Source organism: Bos mutus, chromosome 13 (genome assembly GCF_027580195.1).
Source record: "Bos mutus isolate GX-2022 chromosome 13, NWIPB_WYAK_1.1, whole genome shotgun sequence".
In the NCBI taxonomy this organism is placed as follows: Eukaryota; Metazoa; Chordata; class Mammalia; order Artiodactyla; family Bovidae; genus Bos; species Bos mutus.
The window spans coordinates 39,397,020-39,412,390 of NC_091629.1; the positions used below are offsets into that span (position 1 = coordinate 39,397,020).

At 56.2% G+C, this 15,371-nt stretch overlaps 1 protein-coding gene across 1 annotated transcript in view; it reads left to right on the plus strand.

The window, feature by feature from the left end:
* LAMA5 (laminin subunit alpha 5) overlaps positions 1-15,371 on the plus strand; it is a 51,816-nt gene that overhangs the window by 21,890 nt on the left and 14,555 nt on the right. The window contains exons 12-38 of the mRNA XM_070381451.1: positions 5,057-5,197; positions 5,278-5,415; positions 5,502-5,636; positions 5,716-5,850; positions 5,941-6,078; positions 6,486-6,538; positions 6,741-6,846; positions 6,980-7,032; positions 7,123-7,228; positions 7,639-7,738; positions 7,873-8,029; positions 8,154-8,292; positions 8,454-8,596; positions 8,673-8,779; positions 8,874-9,027; positions 9,551-9,711; positions 9,819-9,927; positions 11,695-11,792; positions 11,873-12,074; positions 12,155-12,281; positions 12,839-12,978; positions 13,448-13,563; positions 13,647-13,858; positions 14,149-14,353; positions 14,579-14,723; positions 14,919-15,059; positions 15,143-15,301. Coding sequence (XP_070237552.1) covers positions 5,057-5,197; positions 5,278-5,415; positions 5,502-5,636; positions 5,716-5,850; positions 5,941-6,078; positions 6,486-6,538; positions 6,741-6,846; positions 6,980-7,032; positions 7,123-7,228; positions 7,639-7,738; positions 7,873-8,029; positions 8,154-8,292; positions 8,454-8,596; positions 8,673-8,779; positions 8,874-9,027; positions 9,551-9,711; positions 9,819-9,927; positions 11,695-11,792; positions 11,873-12,074; positions 12,155-12,281; positions 12,839-12,978; positions 13,448-13,563; positions 13,647-13,858; positions 14,149-14,353; positions 14,579-14,723; positions 14,919-15,059; positions 15,143-15,301 — 3,620 coding nt within the window. The remainder of the gene's footprint in view (positions 1-5,056; positions 5,198-5,277; positions 5,416-5,501; positions 5,637-5,715; positions 5,851-5,940; positions 6,079-6,485; positions 6,539-6,740; positions 6,847-6,979; positions 7,033-7,122; positions 7,229-7,638; positions 7,739-7,872; positions 8,030-8,153; positions 8,293-8,453; positions 8,597-8,672; positions 8,780-8,873; positions 9,028-9,550; positions 9,712-9,818; positions 9,928-11,694; positions 11,793-11,872; positions 12,075-12,154; positions 12,282-12,838; positions 12,979-13,447; positions 13,564-13,646; positions 13,859-14,148; positions 14,354-14,578; positions 14,724-14,918; positions 15,060-15,142; positions 15,302-15,371) is intronic.

Sequence of the window (15,371 nt, forward strand, 5' to 3'; positions counted from 1 at the left end):
TCCAGGCAAGAACACTGGAGTGGGTTGCCATTTCCTTCTCCAATGCATGAAAGTGAAAAGTGAAAGTGAAGTCGCTCAGTCATGTCTGACTCTTAGCGACCCCATGGACTGCAGCCTACCTGGCTCCTCCGTCCATGGGATTTTCCAGGCAAGAGTACTGGAGTGGGGTGCCATTGCTTTCTCCTACACTACACGAGAAGTTGCCAACTAACTCGGTGCTGACCATTCTACAATTGTTCAGCATTTGAAGCAAATTGGAAATGTGAAAAAGCTCAGTAAGACAGTGCCTAATGAGCTGACCGCAAATAAACAAATCTTTAAGTGTCGTCTTCTCTTGGTCTGTGCAACAACAGCGAACCATTTCTTCATCGGAATGTGATGTATGACCAGATGTGGATTGTATACGACAGCCAGTGACGGCTAGTTCAGTGGTTGGACCCAGAAGAAGCTCCAAAGCCAAACTTGCACCAAAGAAGGTCATGGTCACTGTCTGGTGGTCTACTGCCAATCTGATCCACTATAGTTTTCTTTGAATCCTGCAGAACCATCACATTTGTTTGCTCAACAAATCGATGAGATGCACCAAAAACTGCAATGCCTGCAGCTGGAATTGGTCAACAGAGAGGGCCCAGATCTCTTCCACAATAACGCTCGACCACACGTCACACAACCAGCACTTCAGAAGCTGAACGAATTGGGCTAAGAAGTTTTTTCTTGTCTGCCATATTCACCTGACTTCTTGCTAACCAACTACCACTTTTTCAAGCATCTTGACAACTTTTTGCAGGGAAAACTCTTCCAACAACCAGCAGGAGGCAGAAAATGCTTTTCAAGTGTTCATCAAATCCCAAAGCACAGATCTTTATGCTATAGGAATAAGCCAACTTATTTGTATTGATTGTAGTGGTTCCTAGTTTCATTAATAAAGATGTGTTTGAGCCTGGTTATAATGATTTAAAATTCACGGTCCCAAACCGCAGTTACGTTTTCACCAACCTGCTGTTTCCATTTTGTTCACTTTTTCTTTGGTTCTTTTAATTTTGTGCAAATAATACATATTCATTCTAGAAAACCTTAAAAAATATAGGCAAGCAGAAAGTTAAAGAGAGTTATCCAGAATCGCAGCTCCTGCAAACAGCCCCTCCTCCCTCCACGTGTATGCTATGTTTGTAAGCATCCGCGTGGCCTGTGTGCACTTTCGTGTAATTGCACTTTCCACCCACACCATCCTGTAAACACGTCATTTTACATTCTACGTTATGTACACAGATGCAGTTCTTGTTTGACCAACTCTCAATTCTTGGTAATTTAGGTTCTTTCCAGAGTTTTTAAAAATAACACTATAGTAAACATCCTTGCAGCTAAAGCTTTCCATGAATTATTAACTATTTCTGCAGGACAGTTTCCTAGAAGAAGGTTTGGAAACATTTTTGGCTGCACGTTGCCAAACTGCTCTCCTGGCAAAATCGTCTGCCTGGGTGGAGTGGCGTCATTCGCGTCACTTGTGTCAGAATGTTGCTGTCTCTGCATGGCAGCGTTCATTATTACAGAAATCTTCAGTTTTCCTGGAGTTGGGATGCACCTTTTGGTTGGTGGCTTATCAGTGTCTAATTGGCCAGTATTTTCCTTTCACAGCAGCTCAAGATAGTGGTGTGTCCTGTAACTGGTTCTTAGATCTGATGGCATTTGGTGTTTCCTTGGTCTTAGCCGTATTTCTTTGCCTCACTTGAATTTGAATCTTCTCTCATGTTTCTGGACTCTTTCTGTTGTTTTCATGTGTGAATTTCCCTTCTGAGGTCATGGCTCAGTTTTCTTTTCACTCGTTTGCTGCTGTAAGCTCTTTCCACATGAACTATAGTATCTATGCCTCACGAGTCACATGCTTTTCTCCCAGTGGGTAATTTGCCCTTGTTGTTATTTTCTTCATATGAATCTGATCAGACCATGGACATCTTAGGTGATAGTTTTAATTTCTTTTATTATGCATGTTCATTTTCTACTTCATCTTAAGTCAGTTTTGGTTACTTATGTTTTCTTAGCAAATTTTGTTTATATCATTTGGATTTTAAAAGGTGTAGGCAGAAAGTTATGCACAGTATTCTGTATGTGATTTTCAAATTTCCTTCCGTTCCTTTTGTCTGTTTTTCTTTTCTTTCCTGCCTTCAGAGATATAACAGAAGTTTGCTGAGTTTTTTAGTGTTTTTGAAGTGCAGCTTAAGGTTTATATTGATAAGATCTGCTGGAGTTTTTCTCTGGTTTGGGAGAGAGATTTTAACTTCCTAATATAGAAAAATTTGAGCTAAAATCTACCTTTCTCTCTTCTGTCTTCTGTTGAGGTATAATCCTAAATCAGTATGTTAATTTCAGGTATGTAACACAAAGGTTTGGTATTTCTAGACATTGTCAAATGATCACCACAGAAGGTCTAGTTAACACCTGTCACCACACAGAATTATAATTTTTTTCTCATGATAAGAAAATTTTTTTTAATTTGGCCTAGAACTTTTAATGTCTACTCTCTTAGCTACTTTCAATTATGCAGTACATTATTATTAACTATTGTTGCCATGCTGTGGGTCACATCCCATGACTTATTTACATTATATTTGGAAGTTTGCATCTTTTGACTCCCTTCACCAATTTTGCCACCTCCCAATCCGCACCTCTGGCAATTATCAATCTTTTTTTTTTTTTTATATCCACAAGCTCAGGGTATTTTTAAAGACTCAGTGTGTGTGTATTTTTTAAGATTCTACATATAAGTGAGATCATACAGTATTTGTCTTTTTCTGTTTTCTTTTGACTTATTGTCATTTTCATAGTTTCTTGAATTGTTATTACTTTTAAGTTTCTCTTAATTATCCACAAAACATGTAAAGCATTTTTTTCTCAACCAAGACTGATTTTATTCTGCAGGAAAATGTCTGGAGACATCTTTGGTTATTCTAACTGGGGGATGCCACGGTCATCTAGTGGGTAGGGGCCAGACATGACGCTGAATCTCCTGCAGAGCACAGGACAGACCCACCCCCACAATAGTCATCCAAGCAGAATGGTACTGGTGCCAAGGTTGAGAAACCCAGGGGTAAAGCTGTGAGTTTGCTTCAGAATGTGGCTTGGGCTGGGTGTATCCCACAGAGTCGATATGCTGTGTTCTCCCTGCTGTTCCTCTTAAACTGTGTATCATTTCAGTTTTCATTTTCCTTTTCACCCGAGTTGTTTAGACCTGTGTTTGCCATTCCAGGTGGTTAGATTTCCATTCTATCCCTTCTTTTGATGGTTCTGTTCTGTTTTACTGCACCGTGGTCAGATTTGGTAGCCTGAAAATGTCTACTTTTTGTCTTTGGATTTTGAGGGTTTCTTTCTCACCTGGAATGTGACCCCTTTTAGATTGTCCAAAAATGTTTGACAGGAACTTGTGTTCTCTGTGGGAATAGATTTGTACACATACGTTTATTAAAGGACATGTTAATTATGCTGTTTAAACCTACTCTGTTCTTAGTTTTTGTCACATTCTGGGAACAGTGTATTCAGTCTTTCTCTCTTTGACGGTGGTTTGGCCAGATTTCCCTCCCAATTTCAATAGTTTTAGTTTTCAGTACCTCCGGACCATGTTTATCCTGCTCTTAGAGCTTTGGGTTTTCAGCATCTCTTGGGGGGCAAGTCCCTTTCTTCCACACACAACATCCTTCCTGTCTCCATTAATGCTCGTGCCTGGGCTCACCATACTCCACGCTCTCCCTTCTGGAAGCTCTTTATTTCTTGTCCAAGTCCTTGGTTCAAGGTGCATTCTTTCAAAAGGGTGTGACCAGATTCTCCTTCAGGAGTCAAACCGATGCCTTTGGGTTTGTCTCGTGAGAGGAGATGCGGCCTGGCAGAGGGACTGTGGCTGCTATTTGGGCTTGCCCCTGCCCCAACTGTATCATTTCTTTCATTCTGCTTAAATTTTTCCTTTCTTGACTTTTACTAGATTGACCAGCAAAGCATATTTTGGTTGGTTTGTGTTTTCTTCTCTGAGGGTTTGCAAGTTCTGTTTCTATCTTCTGGTCTGGGCCAAGGTTATCTTTATGTTTTGACAAATAATGAACCATTATTTTGTACTGCAGTCACACAATTAAAAGAGTTGCTCCTTGGAAGAAAATCTATGACAACCCTAGACAGTGTTTGCTGACCAAAGTCCATATAGTCAAAGCTCTGGTTTTTCCAGTAGTCATGTACAGCTGTGAGAATTGGACCATAAAGAAGATTGAGCACTGAAGAATTGATACTTTTGAATTGTGGTGCTGGAGAAGACTCTTGGGAGTCCTTGACAGCAAGGAGATCAAAGTAGTCAATCCTAAAGGAAATCAACCCTGAATATTCATTGGAAGGACTGAAGCTGAAGCTGAAGCTTCAGTACTTTGGCCATCTGATGTAAATTGCTGACTCACCGGAAAAGACCCTGGTGCTGGGAAAGGTTGAGGGCAAGAGGAGAATGGGGCAACAGAGGATGAGATGGTTGGATGGCATCACCAACTCAATGGACATGAGTTTGGGCAAACTCCAGGAGACAGTGAAGGACAAGAAAACCTGGCATGCTGCAGTTCATGGGGTTGCAAAGAGTCGGACACAACTTAGCGACTGAACAATGAACCATTATCTATTTTATGTCAGTAACAAAAATAGTATTAGTCCCTTTTTGTGCATCAGTTAAGACATCTAGCACACTTTTTCTTCCTTCTTCCTAATTTCCAGAATTATTTATAAAGAGTAGAATTTTCTTTCCGCCTTCTAAAGATTTTGCTTTTGCATTTTCTCTGGTTATGTCAACACCTGCAGTTGACTTGGTGTCTACATTATAAACAATTAATTATGTGTGTAAAATGCTCCTGATTTCATTGCATGCCACTGTTTTCCTAAAACATCCGCTTTCCTTTGTTGGCCTTTTTGAAGTCTTTTTCACTGTGCATGAGTGCAGTGTCAAAAGGCAAGGAAAGGAGTCTGTGGAGAAGGGAGGTTTTGAGTGGGGCAGCTGCAGGACCTCTGAGACCCCCATCCCACCCCTGTCCCCCTCCAGACTGTGACTGTAGCGCTGCCGGGACCCAGGGCAATGCCTGCCGGAAGGACCCGCAGGTGGGGCACTGCGTGTGCAAACCCAACTTCCAGGGCACCCACTGTGAGCTCTGCGCCCCCGGCTTCTACGGCCCAGGCTGCCAGCGTGAGTCCAGCCCTGGCCCAGCAGCATCCCCTCGCGGAGCCCAGGAGCCCGACCCCTCTGTGACCTCCTCCTCTCTGCAGCCTGCCAGTGCTCCAGCCCTGGTGTGGTGGACGGAACCTGTGACCGTGACTCAGGCCAGTGCACGTGCCGGACAGGCTTCGAGGGGGCCGCATGTGACCGCTGTGCCCCCGGCTACTTCCACTTCCCCCTCTGCCAGCGTGAGTACGGCACCCCCAGCGGGCAGGTGGGAGTGGGGCTGGGTCTGGGCTGCCGGCTCAGGGGCCCATGCACTCTCGGCCTGCAGTGTGTGGCTGCAGCCCCGTGGGGACCCTCCCTGAGGGTTGTGACGACGCTGGCCGCTGCCTGTGCCGGCCAGAGTTCAACGGCCCCCACTGTGACCACTGTCGCCTGGGCTACCACGGCTATCCCGAGTGCCATGGTGAGTGGGTGGCTTTGGTGGGGCTCCGGGGGGGGGGGCCACCACAGGTGCCCAGGGCATGACCCCAAGTCCTCTGCAGCCTGTGCCTGTGACCCCCGGGGCTCCGTGGACCAGCTGTGTGGGGCAGGCGGGCTGTGCCGCTGCCGTCCCGGCTACGCAGGAGCCACCTGCCAGGAGTGCGGCCCCGGCTTCCACGGTTTCCCTGACTGTGCCCGTGAGTACCCTGGTGGGGGGAGGGGGTGGGGCAGGGAAGGGAGGACGCATGCTCTCCACGTGCTGACACCCCCTCCTCCCCCTCCTCTAGCCTGCCACTGCTCTCCCGAAGGTTCCCTGCACGCAGCCTGCGATCCCCACAGCGGGCAATGCAGCTGCCGACTGCGAGTGACGGGACTGCGGTGCGACATGTGTGTGCCTGGTGCATACAACTTCCCCTATTGCGAAGGTGGGGCTGGCCCCGTGTGTGTGTGTGTGTGTGTGTGTGTGATGTGCTGCGTGTTCCCACGACTGTTGCAGTGCCCTGCGTGCTCTCGGTTCACACATGCGTTCACATGAGTGTCCGTGTGTTGTGCATGTGGTCACGTGCTGTCCATCTGTTCATGCTTGTTTATGTGCTTTGTGCGAGTGTGTGCTTATTGCGTGTTCACAGCTGTGTGGTGGGGGAGAGCACATGCCCTCACAGCTAGGGGGACTAGGGCAAGAAGGCACCCGTGGTTTCTGGCCTGTGCATACGTGTGAAAGGCATGTGTGCTGGCTCCCACAGGGCCTCAGGTCCTGGCCAGGCCTGGGGAAGCTCTCGGCCGTCAGGGTCGATGGCTGAGTAATGACAGTGGCCTGGGCCTCTCTCCACAGCTGGCTCCTGCCATCCTGCTGGCCTGGCCCCAGCTGACCGTGTCCCTCCCGAGGTAAGCCCGGGGCAGCCCTCTGGCACTGAGGCCTTCACTTCTAGAAACGATCACTCACCTGCTGCTCAGTTGCCATGGCAACCTCAGAGCCCCTTTGGTGCCCTGGCTGGGTCATGCCCGAGATGGGGCCAGGCTCCAGGGCTGAGGGTTTGTGCTAGGAGGGCAAGGACCTACTCTGACCCTCAGTCTCATCGTCTCCCAGGCACAGGCCCCTTGTACGTGCCGGGCTCACGTGGAGGGGCCAAGCTGCGACCGCTGTAAACCTGGATTCTGGGGGCTGAGTCCTAGCAACCCTGAGGGCTGTACCCGTGAGTCTGCCTGGAGTGGTGTTAGGGTGCTGGGGGAGACCCTGCGGAGGGGAAGGCTGGCTCCACAGTGACCAGGGTGGGGATGGAGTCCTGCCCTCGCCCAGCTCTCAGCCCTGCTCTGCCTCTCCCCCAGGCTGCAACTGTGATCCCAGGGGCACGCTGGGTGGGGCTGCCCAGTGCCAGCTGGTGAGTCTGAGGGCAGAGGTGCCGGGGGCCATGGGAACAGAGTGTAGGGACCCTCCCAGGCCTGGTCCCAGCTTCTCCCTCGGCCTCCAGGGCAACGGCCAGTGCTTCTGCAAGCCCCACGTGTGTGGCCAGACCTGCGCAGCCTGCAAGGACGGCTTCTTCGGGCTGGACCAGGCTGACTACTTCGGCTGCCGCAGTAAGGCCCACTGCTTGGCCCTTGGACCACATCCCGGGGAGGCTGAGGCCCAGGGAGGGACACATGGGACAAGGGCCAGCCAGGGCCTGGGTGTCACATGGCACTCGCTGAGCCACTCTGGGTACCTGGCCAGACCTGTGCTGGTGTGGAGGGGGTGCAGATTTAACCCCTTCTTCTCCCTCCATCCTGTGCCCTGGCAGGCGTCACTCACCAATCCCAGGGCCCTTGCCCTAAATCCTGACCCTCTGCTGTCCAGAGCCCCGGGCAGCTCCTGGTGGCAGTAACACTCGTCCTCTCATCCTGGGTCACCCTTGATGGAGGGTGGACGAAGCGGAGTCCTGAGCCGCGGGCTGCGGGAGGAGCATGGAGACCGTGGGGCTGGGCCTCACTCACTCGCTCCCCCATTGCAGGCTGCCGGTGTGATGTTGGCGGAGCGCTGGGGCAGAGCTGTGAGCTGAGGACGGGCGCCTGCATGTGCCGCCCCAACACCCAGGGCTCCACCTGCAGCGAGTGGGTACCCCGCCCCAGCTGGGCTGGGGATGTGGGCTGGGGCAGCAGTTTGTCCACAGGCTTCTCCCTGGGGACCCCGGTGTGCGGTGCAGGGCCAGTACCTGTCCCACCCTGACTGCCCCTGCTGTGGCCAGGCCTGCTCAGGACCACTATCTCCCTGACTTGCACCACCTGCGCCTGGAGCTCGAGGAGGCGGCCACACCTGAGGGCCACGCTGTGCGCTTCGGCTTCAACCCCCTGGAGTTCGAGAACTTCAGCTGGAGGGGCTATGCGCAGATGACACCCATCCAGGTGCGGGCTCTGTGTTCCTGGCATGATGGCTGGCAGAGGGCGGGCGGGCCCCTGAGCTCATGGGTGTCGGCTGAGCATGACCAGGAGGGCGCCCCAACTTTTCGTGCCCCCAACCCCACTGCAGCCCAGGATCGTGGCACAGCTGAACCTGACCTCCCCCGACCTCTTCCGGCTCGTCTTCCGTTATGTCAACCGCGGGCCCACGAGTGTGAGCGGGCGGGTTTCCATGCGAGACCAGGACAAGTTCACCACGTGTCCCAACTGTGAGTGCTGGGGCTGCTCCCCCACCACCCAGCTCCCACCACATCCCCATGCGTGGGTGGGGAGGCCAGGCCCGTCCTCCTGACCCTGGGGGGCTGGTGACTGCAGCCTGGAGTGGCCGTCTCATCCCTGCATCCAGAAAGCCCACTGTCCCCACCCCCAGGCACAGAGCAGAGCCAGCCCGTGGCCTTCCCGCCCAGCACCGAGCCTGCCTTTGTCACTGTGCCCCAGAGGGGCCTGGGGGAGCCCTTCGTGCTGAACCCTGGCGCCTGGGCCCTGCTCGTGGAGGCCGAGGGGGTGCTCCTGGTGAGGCAGGGCTGAGAGGGTTGGGGTGGGGCCCGGGGCAGGGGCCACACCACCTAACCTCCCCCCTCCCTCCAAGGACTATGTGGTTCTGCTGCCTAGCGCCTACTATGAGGCAGCCCTGCTGCAGCTGAGAGTGACTGAGCCCTGCACGTTCCGGCCAGACGCCCAGCGCTCTGGAGACAAGTGAGGGCCAGTCTGGCAGGGCTGGGGGGGACCTGCCCCTCCCAGTGCCCAGGCCACCTGCCCTGTGCTGACCAGACTGTGTGTCCCCAACCAGCTGCCTCCTCTACACCCACCTACCCCTGGACGGCTTCCCCTCCGCCGCTGGGCCCGAGGCCCTGTGTCGCCATGACAACAGCCTACCCCGGCCCTGCCCCACAGAGCAACTCAGCCCCGCGCACCCGCCGCTTGTTGTCTGCTGGGGCACTGATGTGCGTGTCCCCGGGGCCCCTTGGGGACAAGTAGGATCAAGCCCTGGGGAGGCGTGCCTTTGGTCTGGAGGATGGGGGTCCGTGTTGCAGAAGGGACATGGGTGCAGGGCAGAAGTGATGCGGGCATGGCACAGTTAGTGGCTCAGGCAGCGCTTGCTGCCTTTAGGACTTTGACCTTGAGAGTCAGTGCCTGGGGCCTCAGCTGTAAATGGGGTGAGGGTGGCCCAGCACTCCAGCTTATCATGAGGGGGTGGCAGGTCATTGGTTCACTTCAGGCACCAGACACTCTGCAGTGATGAGGCTGGTGGGCCACGATGGGCAGGGGAGGCTCAGAGTGAGCAGAGGTTGGAAGGTCGAGTGGCCACAGGAGGAGTGCCTCCAGCAGCAGGAGTGGTGGGCACACAGGCCCTGAGACGGGAGGACGAGGCTCTGGGCACAGAGGATGGGAAGGGCCGTGTTTAGGAGCACCCTGTTCTCTTGGAGGGGGCCTGGGGTGGGGCCTCACATCGCCCTGTCCCTCCAGGTGGACGTCCAGCTTCAGGTGGCAGTGCCGCAGCCAGGCCCCTATGCCCTGGTGGTGGAGTATGCCAACGAGGACGCCCGCCAGGAGGTGGATGTGGCAGTGCACACCCCCCAGAGGGCCCCCCAGCAGGGGGTGCTGACCCTCCACCCCTGCTCATACAGGTGTGTAGGGAGTGGGTAGAGGGTACAAGCCCAGGGTATGGGGGGCGCTGGGGCTGGGTTCAGGACCCCAGTTGCCCTACCCACTAACCACCCCTGCCCACCCCCAGCACCCTGTGCCGAGGCACCGCCCTGGACGCCCAGCGCCACCTGGCCATCTTCCACCTGGACACAGAGGCCAGCATCCGGCTCACAGCCGAGCAGGCACGGTTCTTCCTGGTAAGACCCCGACCCCTTGCCTGCATGGGCCCCAGGACCCCACTGCAGGGCTCTGTCTTTGCAAAGATTTAAACATGCGCAGGAGTAGAGTGTGGTGAGCCTGGGTGCCCATCACAGGCACCGCCCTCAGCTTGTGCTGAGTCCAGGTTCTTCCAGAACCCCTCCCTTGCAAGTTTTTTCCTGTGGGTATGAAACGTGTGTTTATTTATAAAGAATGCCCATAGTCAGTTAAGGGGAACTGTGATGCATTGGAGCCAGGGTAGAAAGAAATACCTTTCTAAATTTTTAATTTATTTTTGGCTGTGCTGGCTTTCTCGAGTTGCTGCGATCGGGGGCTACTCTTGTTGCGGCATGTGGACTTCGCACTGCAGCGGCTTCTCTCGTTGCAGAGCACGGGCTCCAGGGGGTGTGGGCTTCGCTTCAGTAGTTGTGGAGCATGGTCTCAGTAGTTGCGTACACGGGCTTAGTTGCCCCGCAGCATGTGGGAATCTCTCCAAATCAGGGGTCCAACCTGTGTCTCCTGCAGTGGCAAGCGGATTCGTTACCACTGAGCCACTAGGGAAGACCAGAAAGAACAATCTTAATGCAAGGCCGCTTTTTGGTATAATTTACAAAAATGCCACAGCATGTGACCGTCTTAGGTCCTAAAGCTTGGGACTCACTAGCATCGAAGTAACTTGCTTCTGTGTCCTCCTCACAGAGTTGGAAACTAAATCCCAAGGTTAACTCGGGTTTGCAGGCCTGTTCTGCATCACTAAACTCCGTGCAGTGTTAACCCTTAGTTTGATGCCCAGAACCAAGCATACATGTTTGTTCAGTAAGTGATGAAATAGATGACATTTTTCTCATCAGAGTATTACACAGTTTCATCATTACATTTCCCTAGGCCTTTAAAAGTTTTATCAGAGTAACATGTGCAGGTTTTATAAAAGCTTCAAATATTGAAAAGACTTGCAACGAAAACCACAGTCCCACACCCCATCTGCCGTGTCTCATTCCTCCTTCCAGAGTCTGCGTGTCTCTTCCACGTTGCTGAGTGACTCATGTCACATAGCTTCCTCCTAAGTTTTTGATGCTGGAACCCCTGTGATTCCTTCCTCACACACACAGCCCTGCAGTCCTGGGCTGGGTCACTGTAAACTTCCCATGGAGCTATACCCACCGCCCAAGCACCATTCTCCCGCAGTACCCAGGCCAGGAGGCAAGACAGCCGCACCCTAGATGCCCCTTGGCCCCTCGTGTGGTCACCCTGGACACTGGCTGTGCCGCCTAGTGTGCCTGTTCTGGAACCTGCCATAACGGGAGTCACATGGGTGTGCTGTCTTTTCTGCCGACGCTGTGTTGGGGTGGCCTGAGCTGTCGCTGTAGTCTCGCAGTCTTCTGTCTCTGCTGTTAAGGTTTTTCTAGACACACTGTGATGCCATGTTTTACCATACTTGTCACACGTGTTTCTACACCTTGGGGACAGCACAGGGTGGAGACGGCTGCTCACGAGCCCTGGCTTGCAGAGCACCTGCCTGGGCTGGGTCCTGCCTTGTGACCACGGATGGTGGGGAGGGCACAGGAAGAGGAGGTGTGGCCTGGGGTTGGGTGGGGCTGGAAGGCACTCCAGGGCCCAGAAACCTTGGTCGAGGGCTGGGGTCTGTGCGGCCGGAGGAGAAGCAGGCTGAATGGGGATCAGGGACTCAGTGCCAAGAGCCAGACCAGCCTAGGCAGGTGTGGCTGGGCTTCACCTGCCTTCACACCCACACCGTCTGCTGCCCACAGCACAGCGTCACCCTGGTACCCACGGACACCTTCAGCTCAGAGTTCGTGGAGCCCCGAGTCCACTGCATCAGCAGTCACGGTGCCTTCAGCCCCAGCAGGTAGTGGGGCTGGGGGCCTGGCGGGGGCGGCAGGGTGGTGGCGGGGACACAGGAGCTCACCAGTGTATCCCCTGCCCCAGTGCTGCCTGCGTGCCCTCCCGCTTCCCGAAGCCGCCTCAGCCCGTGCTCCTCAGAGACTGCCAGGTGCTGCCGCTGCCACCCGGCCTCCCGCTGACCCGCTCGCAGGAGCTAACGCCGGGTGCACCCCCACCTGGGCCCCAGCCCCGGCCCCCCACTGCCGCGGACCCCGACGCGGAGCCCACGCTGCTGCGCCACCCCCAGGTGAGGGCCCGGCCAGGACTCACAGCCTCATGGGCACCCTGCCCCTCCTGGCGTGGGCTCACCGGAGCCTCTCCCTGCAGGGCACTGTGGTCTTCACCACCCATGTGCCCGCCCTGGGCCGCTACGCCTTCCTGCTGCACGGCTACCAGCCCGCCCACCCGACCTTTGCTGTGGAGGTCCTCATCAATGGGGGCCGCGTCTGGCAGGGTGAGCAGAGAGGGTGGACCCCTGGGTGAGAGAGCTGTCAGGGGTCTAGTCCACACGGCCCACGGAGGACGTGGATGGGGTGCAGCTGGGTCCACAGCTCATGTGGCCACAAAGTGGGGCCCATCCCCTGGCTGTGAGTGACAGAGCCACACACCTTGTCCTGCCCTTGGCTCTCAAACGGGGTGCCCCAGCCCATGGCAGGTGGCAGCCCCTGCCCCTCATGTCTATGTGGTAACTCAGAACTCCCCCACCACATGCCAGGGTGACTGAGGGCTCCCTGGGGACACATGTCCATATGTATTTGTTCCCTTCTGCTCTCTGGGGCCCAGAGACCTGTATCTCACCAGCCCATGTACATGACCATGGCCAATTCATGTTGCATGAGTGTGCCAGGCCTTGTGGGCCTCTGGACGGGTCACACATCCATGTCATGTTCACAGATGCACAGTCCACAGGGACACGCGCCTCCGGGGCGACTGCAGGGGTCCCTGGGACGAGCTGTGGGGCAGGGGCGGTCTGCATGTGGTGGGTGTTGACTTACTGTTTCTCGCCTCCAGGCCATGCCAACGCCAGCTTCTGCCCGCATGGCTATGGCTGCCGCACACTGGTGGTGTGCGAGGGCCGGGCCATCCTGGACGTGACTGACGGCGAACTCACTGTGACCGTGCGTGTGCCTGAGGGCCGGTGGCTCTGGCTGGTGAGTTGGAGGCTGGTGTCTGTCCTCCACCCATCATACCATTAGAGGTTACCCTGCCAGGGCGTGTCCCCTAGTCTTTACAGGCGACTCTGAGCCCAGTGCCAGGGCAGCAGGGTCTAGGGACCTCCAGGCCCATCTTGAGAGGCCCTGGGGTCCATAACTCCCACCAGCTCCTGGGGGCCCTGCTGGTCAGAGTGGCCTTCTTGGAGGAGGAGGCCTGGAAGGAGACGGGGGGTGTCTGGCAGAAAGGGATGGGGGCACCAGGAGCCCAATTGCCTCTTCACGACCTGTTCCTGAGCTTCTGTTTGGCAGCAAAGGCCGGCCTCCCCTCTGAGTGGCCAAGGGAGGGACCCATAACCTGGCAGCCTCGCTAGGGCCCAGGACAGGGTATGATTCTATCCGGCCGGATGCTGGCCTGCGGGAGAGAAGCGCTGGGCCCACAGGAGGTGACTAGGCCTTGATGCTCTAGGAGTACGTGCTGGTGGTCCCCGAGGAAGCCTATAGCTCCAGCTACCTGCGGGAGGAGCCCTTGGACAAGTCCTACGACTTCATCAGCCAATGCGCCACCCACGGTTACCACATCAGGTGGGCTGGGCTCGGGGCTGGGGGTGGGGGTGTGCAGGGGTGTAGCTGGCTGACAGCTGGCCTCACCCCCACCCCTCTCCCAGCCCCTCCAGCTCATCCGCCTTCTGCCGCAGTGCTGCCACCTCCCTCTCACTCTTTTACAACAACGGGGCTCGGCCGTGTGGCTGCCACGAGGTGGGCGCCATGGGCCCCACATGCGAGCCTTTTGGGGGCCAGTGTCCCTGCCGTGCCCATGTCATCGGCCGCGACTGCTCCCGCTGTGCCACCGGCTACTGGGGCTTCCCCAGTTGCAGGCGTGAGTACCCCAGTCCCGGGAGTGCTCAGGGGTGCCCGCCAGGCAACAGTGGTCAGGAGAATGTTCTGGAGCTGGTGGACTCGTGCTGCCCCTCCTGTTGTCCAGAAGGTCCTGGGGACCGGATAGCAGTTTTGAGCACCTGACCTCACATCAAAGGAGCTGCCTGGGAGTTGGGGCCCGGAGTGGGTGGATCCAGGCTGGTGTAGGGTGGCCTCGCTCCCCGCCCCATGTTCAATGCCCCCAGGGCCACCATCGGGCCTTCTGACCGGGGGCTGTGCCTGCACCCACAGCCTGTGACTGCAGCGGCCGCCTCTGTGATGAGCTCACAGGCCAGTGCATCTGCCCCCCGCGCACCATCCCGCCCGACTGCCTCGTCTGCCAGCCCCAGACCTTTGGCTGCCACCCCCTGGTGGGCTGTGAGGAGTGTAACTGCTCGGGGCCCGGTGTCCAGGAGCTCATGGACCCCACCTGCGATGCGGACAGTGGCCAGTGCAAGTGAGTGCATGTGCTGGGGGTCTCTGTGGCCTTGGAGCAGTCCTGGGTCCCCTGCCCGCAAGCCCTGACCCCATCCCCGCCTGGCAGGGTCTCCTGGGGCTCAGCAGCGCCCTCTCCTCTGGCTCTTGGGGGGTCATCACCATGGTGGGGGGACACCTCTGGTCCCGTCTCAACATAAAGGGCAGGTGGAAGGAGGCCCAGCCAGCTCCTGACCTCTCATGGCAGGTGCAGACCCAACGTGGCCGGACGCCGCTGTGACACCTGTGCTCCGGGGTTCCACGGCTTCCCCAGCTGCCGCCCCTGTGACTGCCATGAGGCAGGCTCTGCGCCCGGCACGTGTGACCCCCTCACAGGCCAGTGCTATTGCAAGGTGAGGGGTCCACCGGCCCGGCCCGCTCCCCACCCCATCCCTCATCTTGCTTTGTCAGCTGAAGTTCATCCTCTCCGGGAGGCTGGGGCCTCCTGGAACACTTTGGGACAGCCAGCTCAGTTGCAGGGTGACAGGCAACACTGGCTGGACCCCCTACACGTGGCTGACTGCCCTGCCGTGCCCTCCCACCCTCAGGAGAACGTGCAGGGCCCGAGGTGTGACCAGTGCCGTCTGGGGACATTCTCACTGGATGCTGCCAACCCCAAAGGCTGCACCCGCTGCTTCTGCTTCGGGGCCACTGACCGCTGCCGGAGCTCGACGTATGCCCGTCGTGAGGTGTGTGGGCAGGCAGGCAGGGACACATCAGCCCGCGTGGATGTTGGACATGAGCCTGTGTGACACATCTCTGTGCCCCACAGTTTGTGGACATGGAGGGCTGGACGCTGCTGAGTGGTGACCGGCAGGTGGTGCCCCACGAGCGGCAGGAGGCGCTGATGCTTCGCGCAGACCTGCAGCGTGTGCCCGAGGCCATCCCCGAGCTGTACTGGCAGGCCCCACCCTCCTACCTGGGGGACCGGGTGAGCAGCTGAGTGTCCCCTGGGAGGGCACCTCGAGAGGATCCAGGGCCTTCTGGAGGCTGAGGGCAAG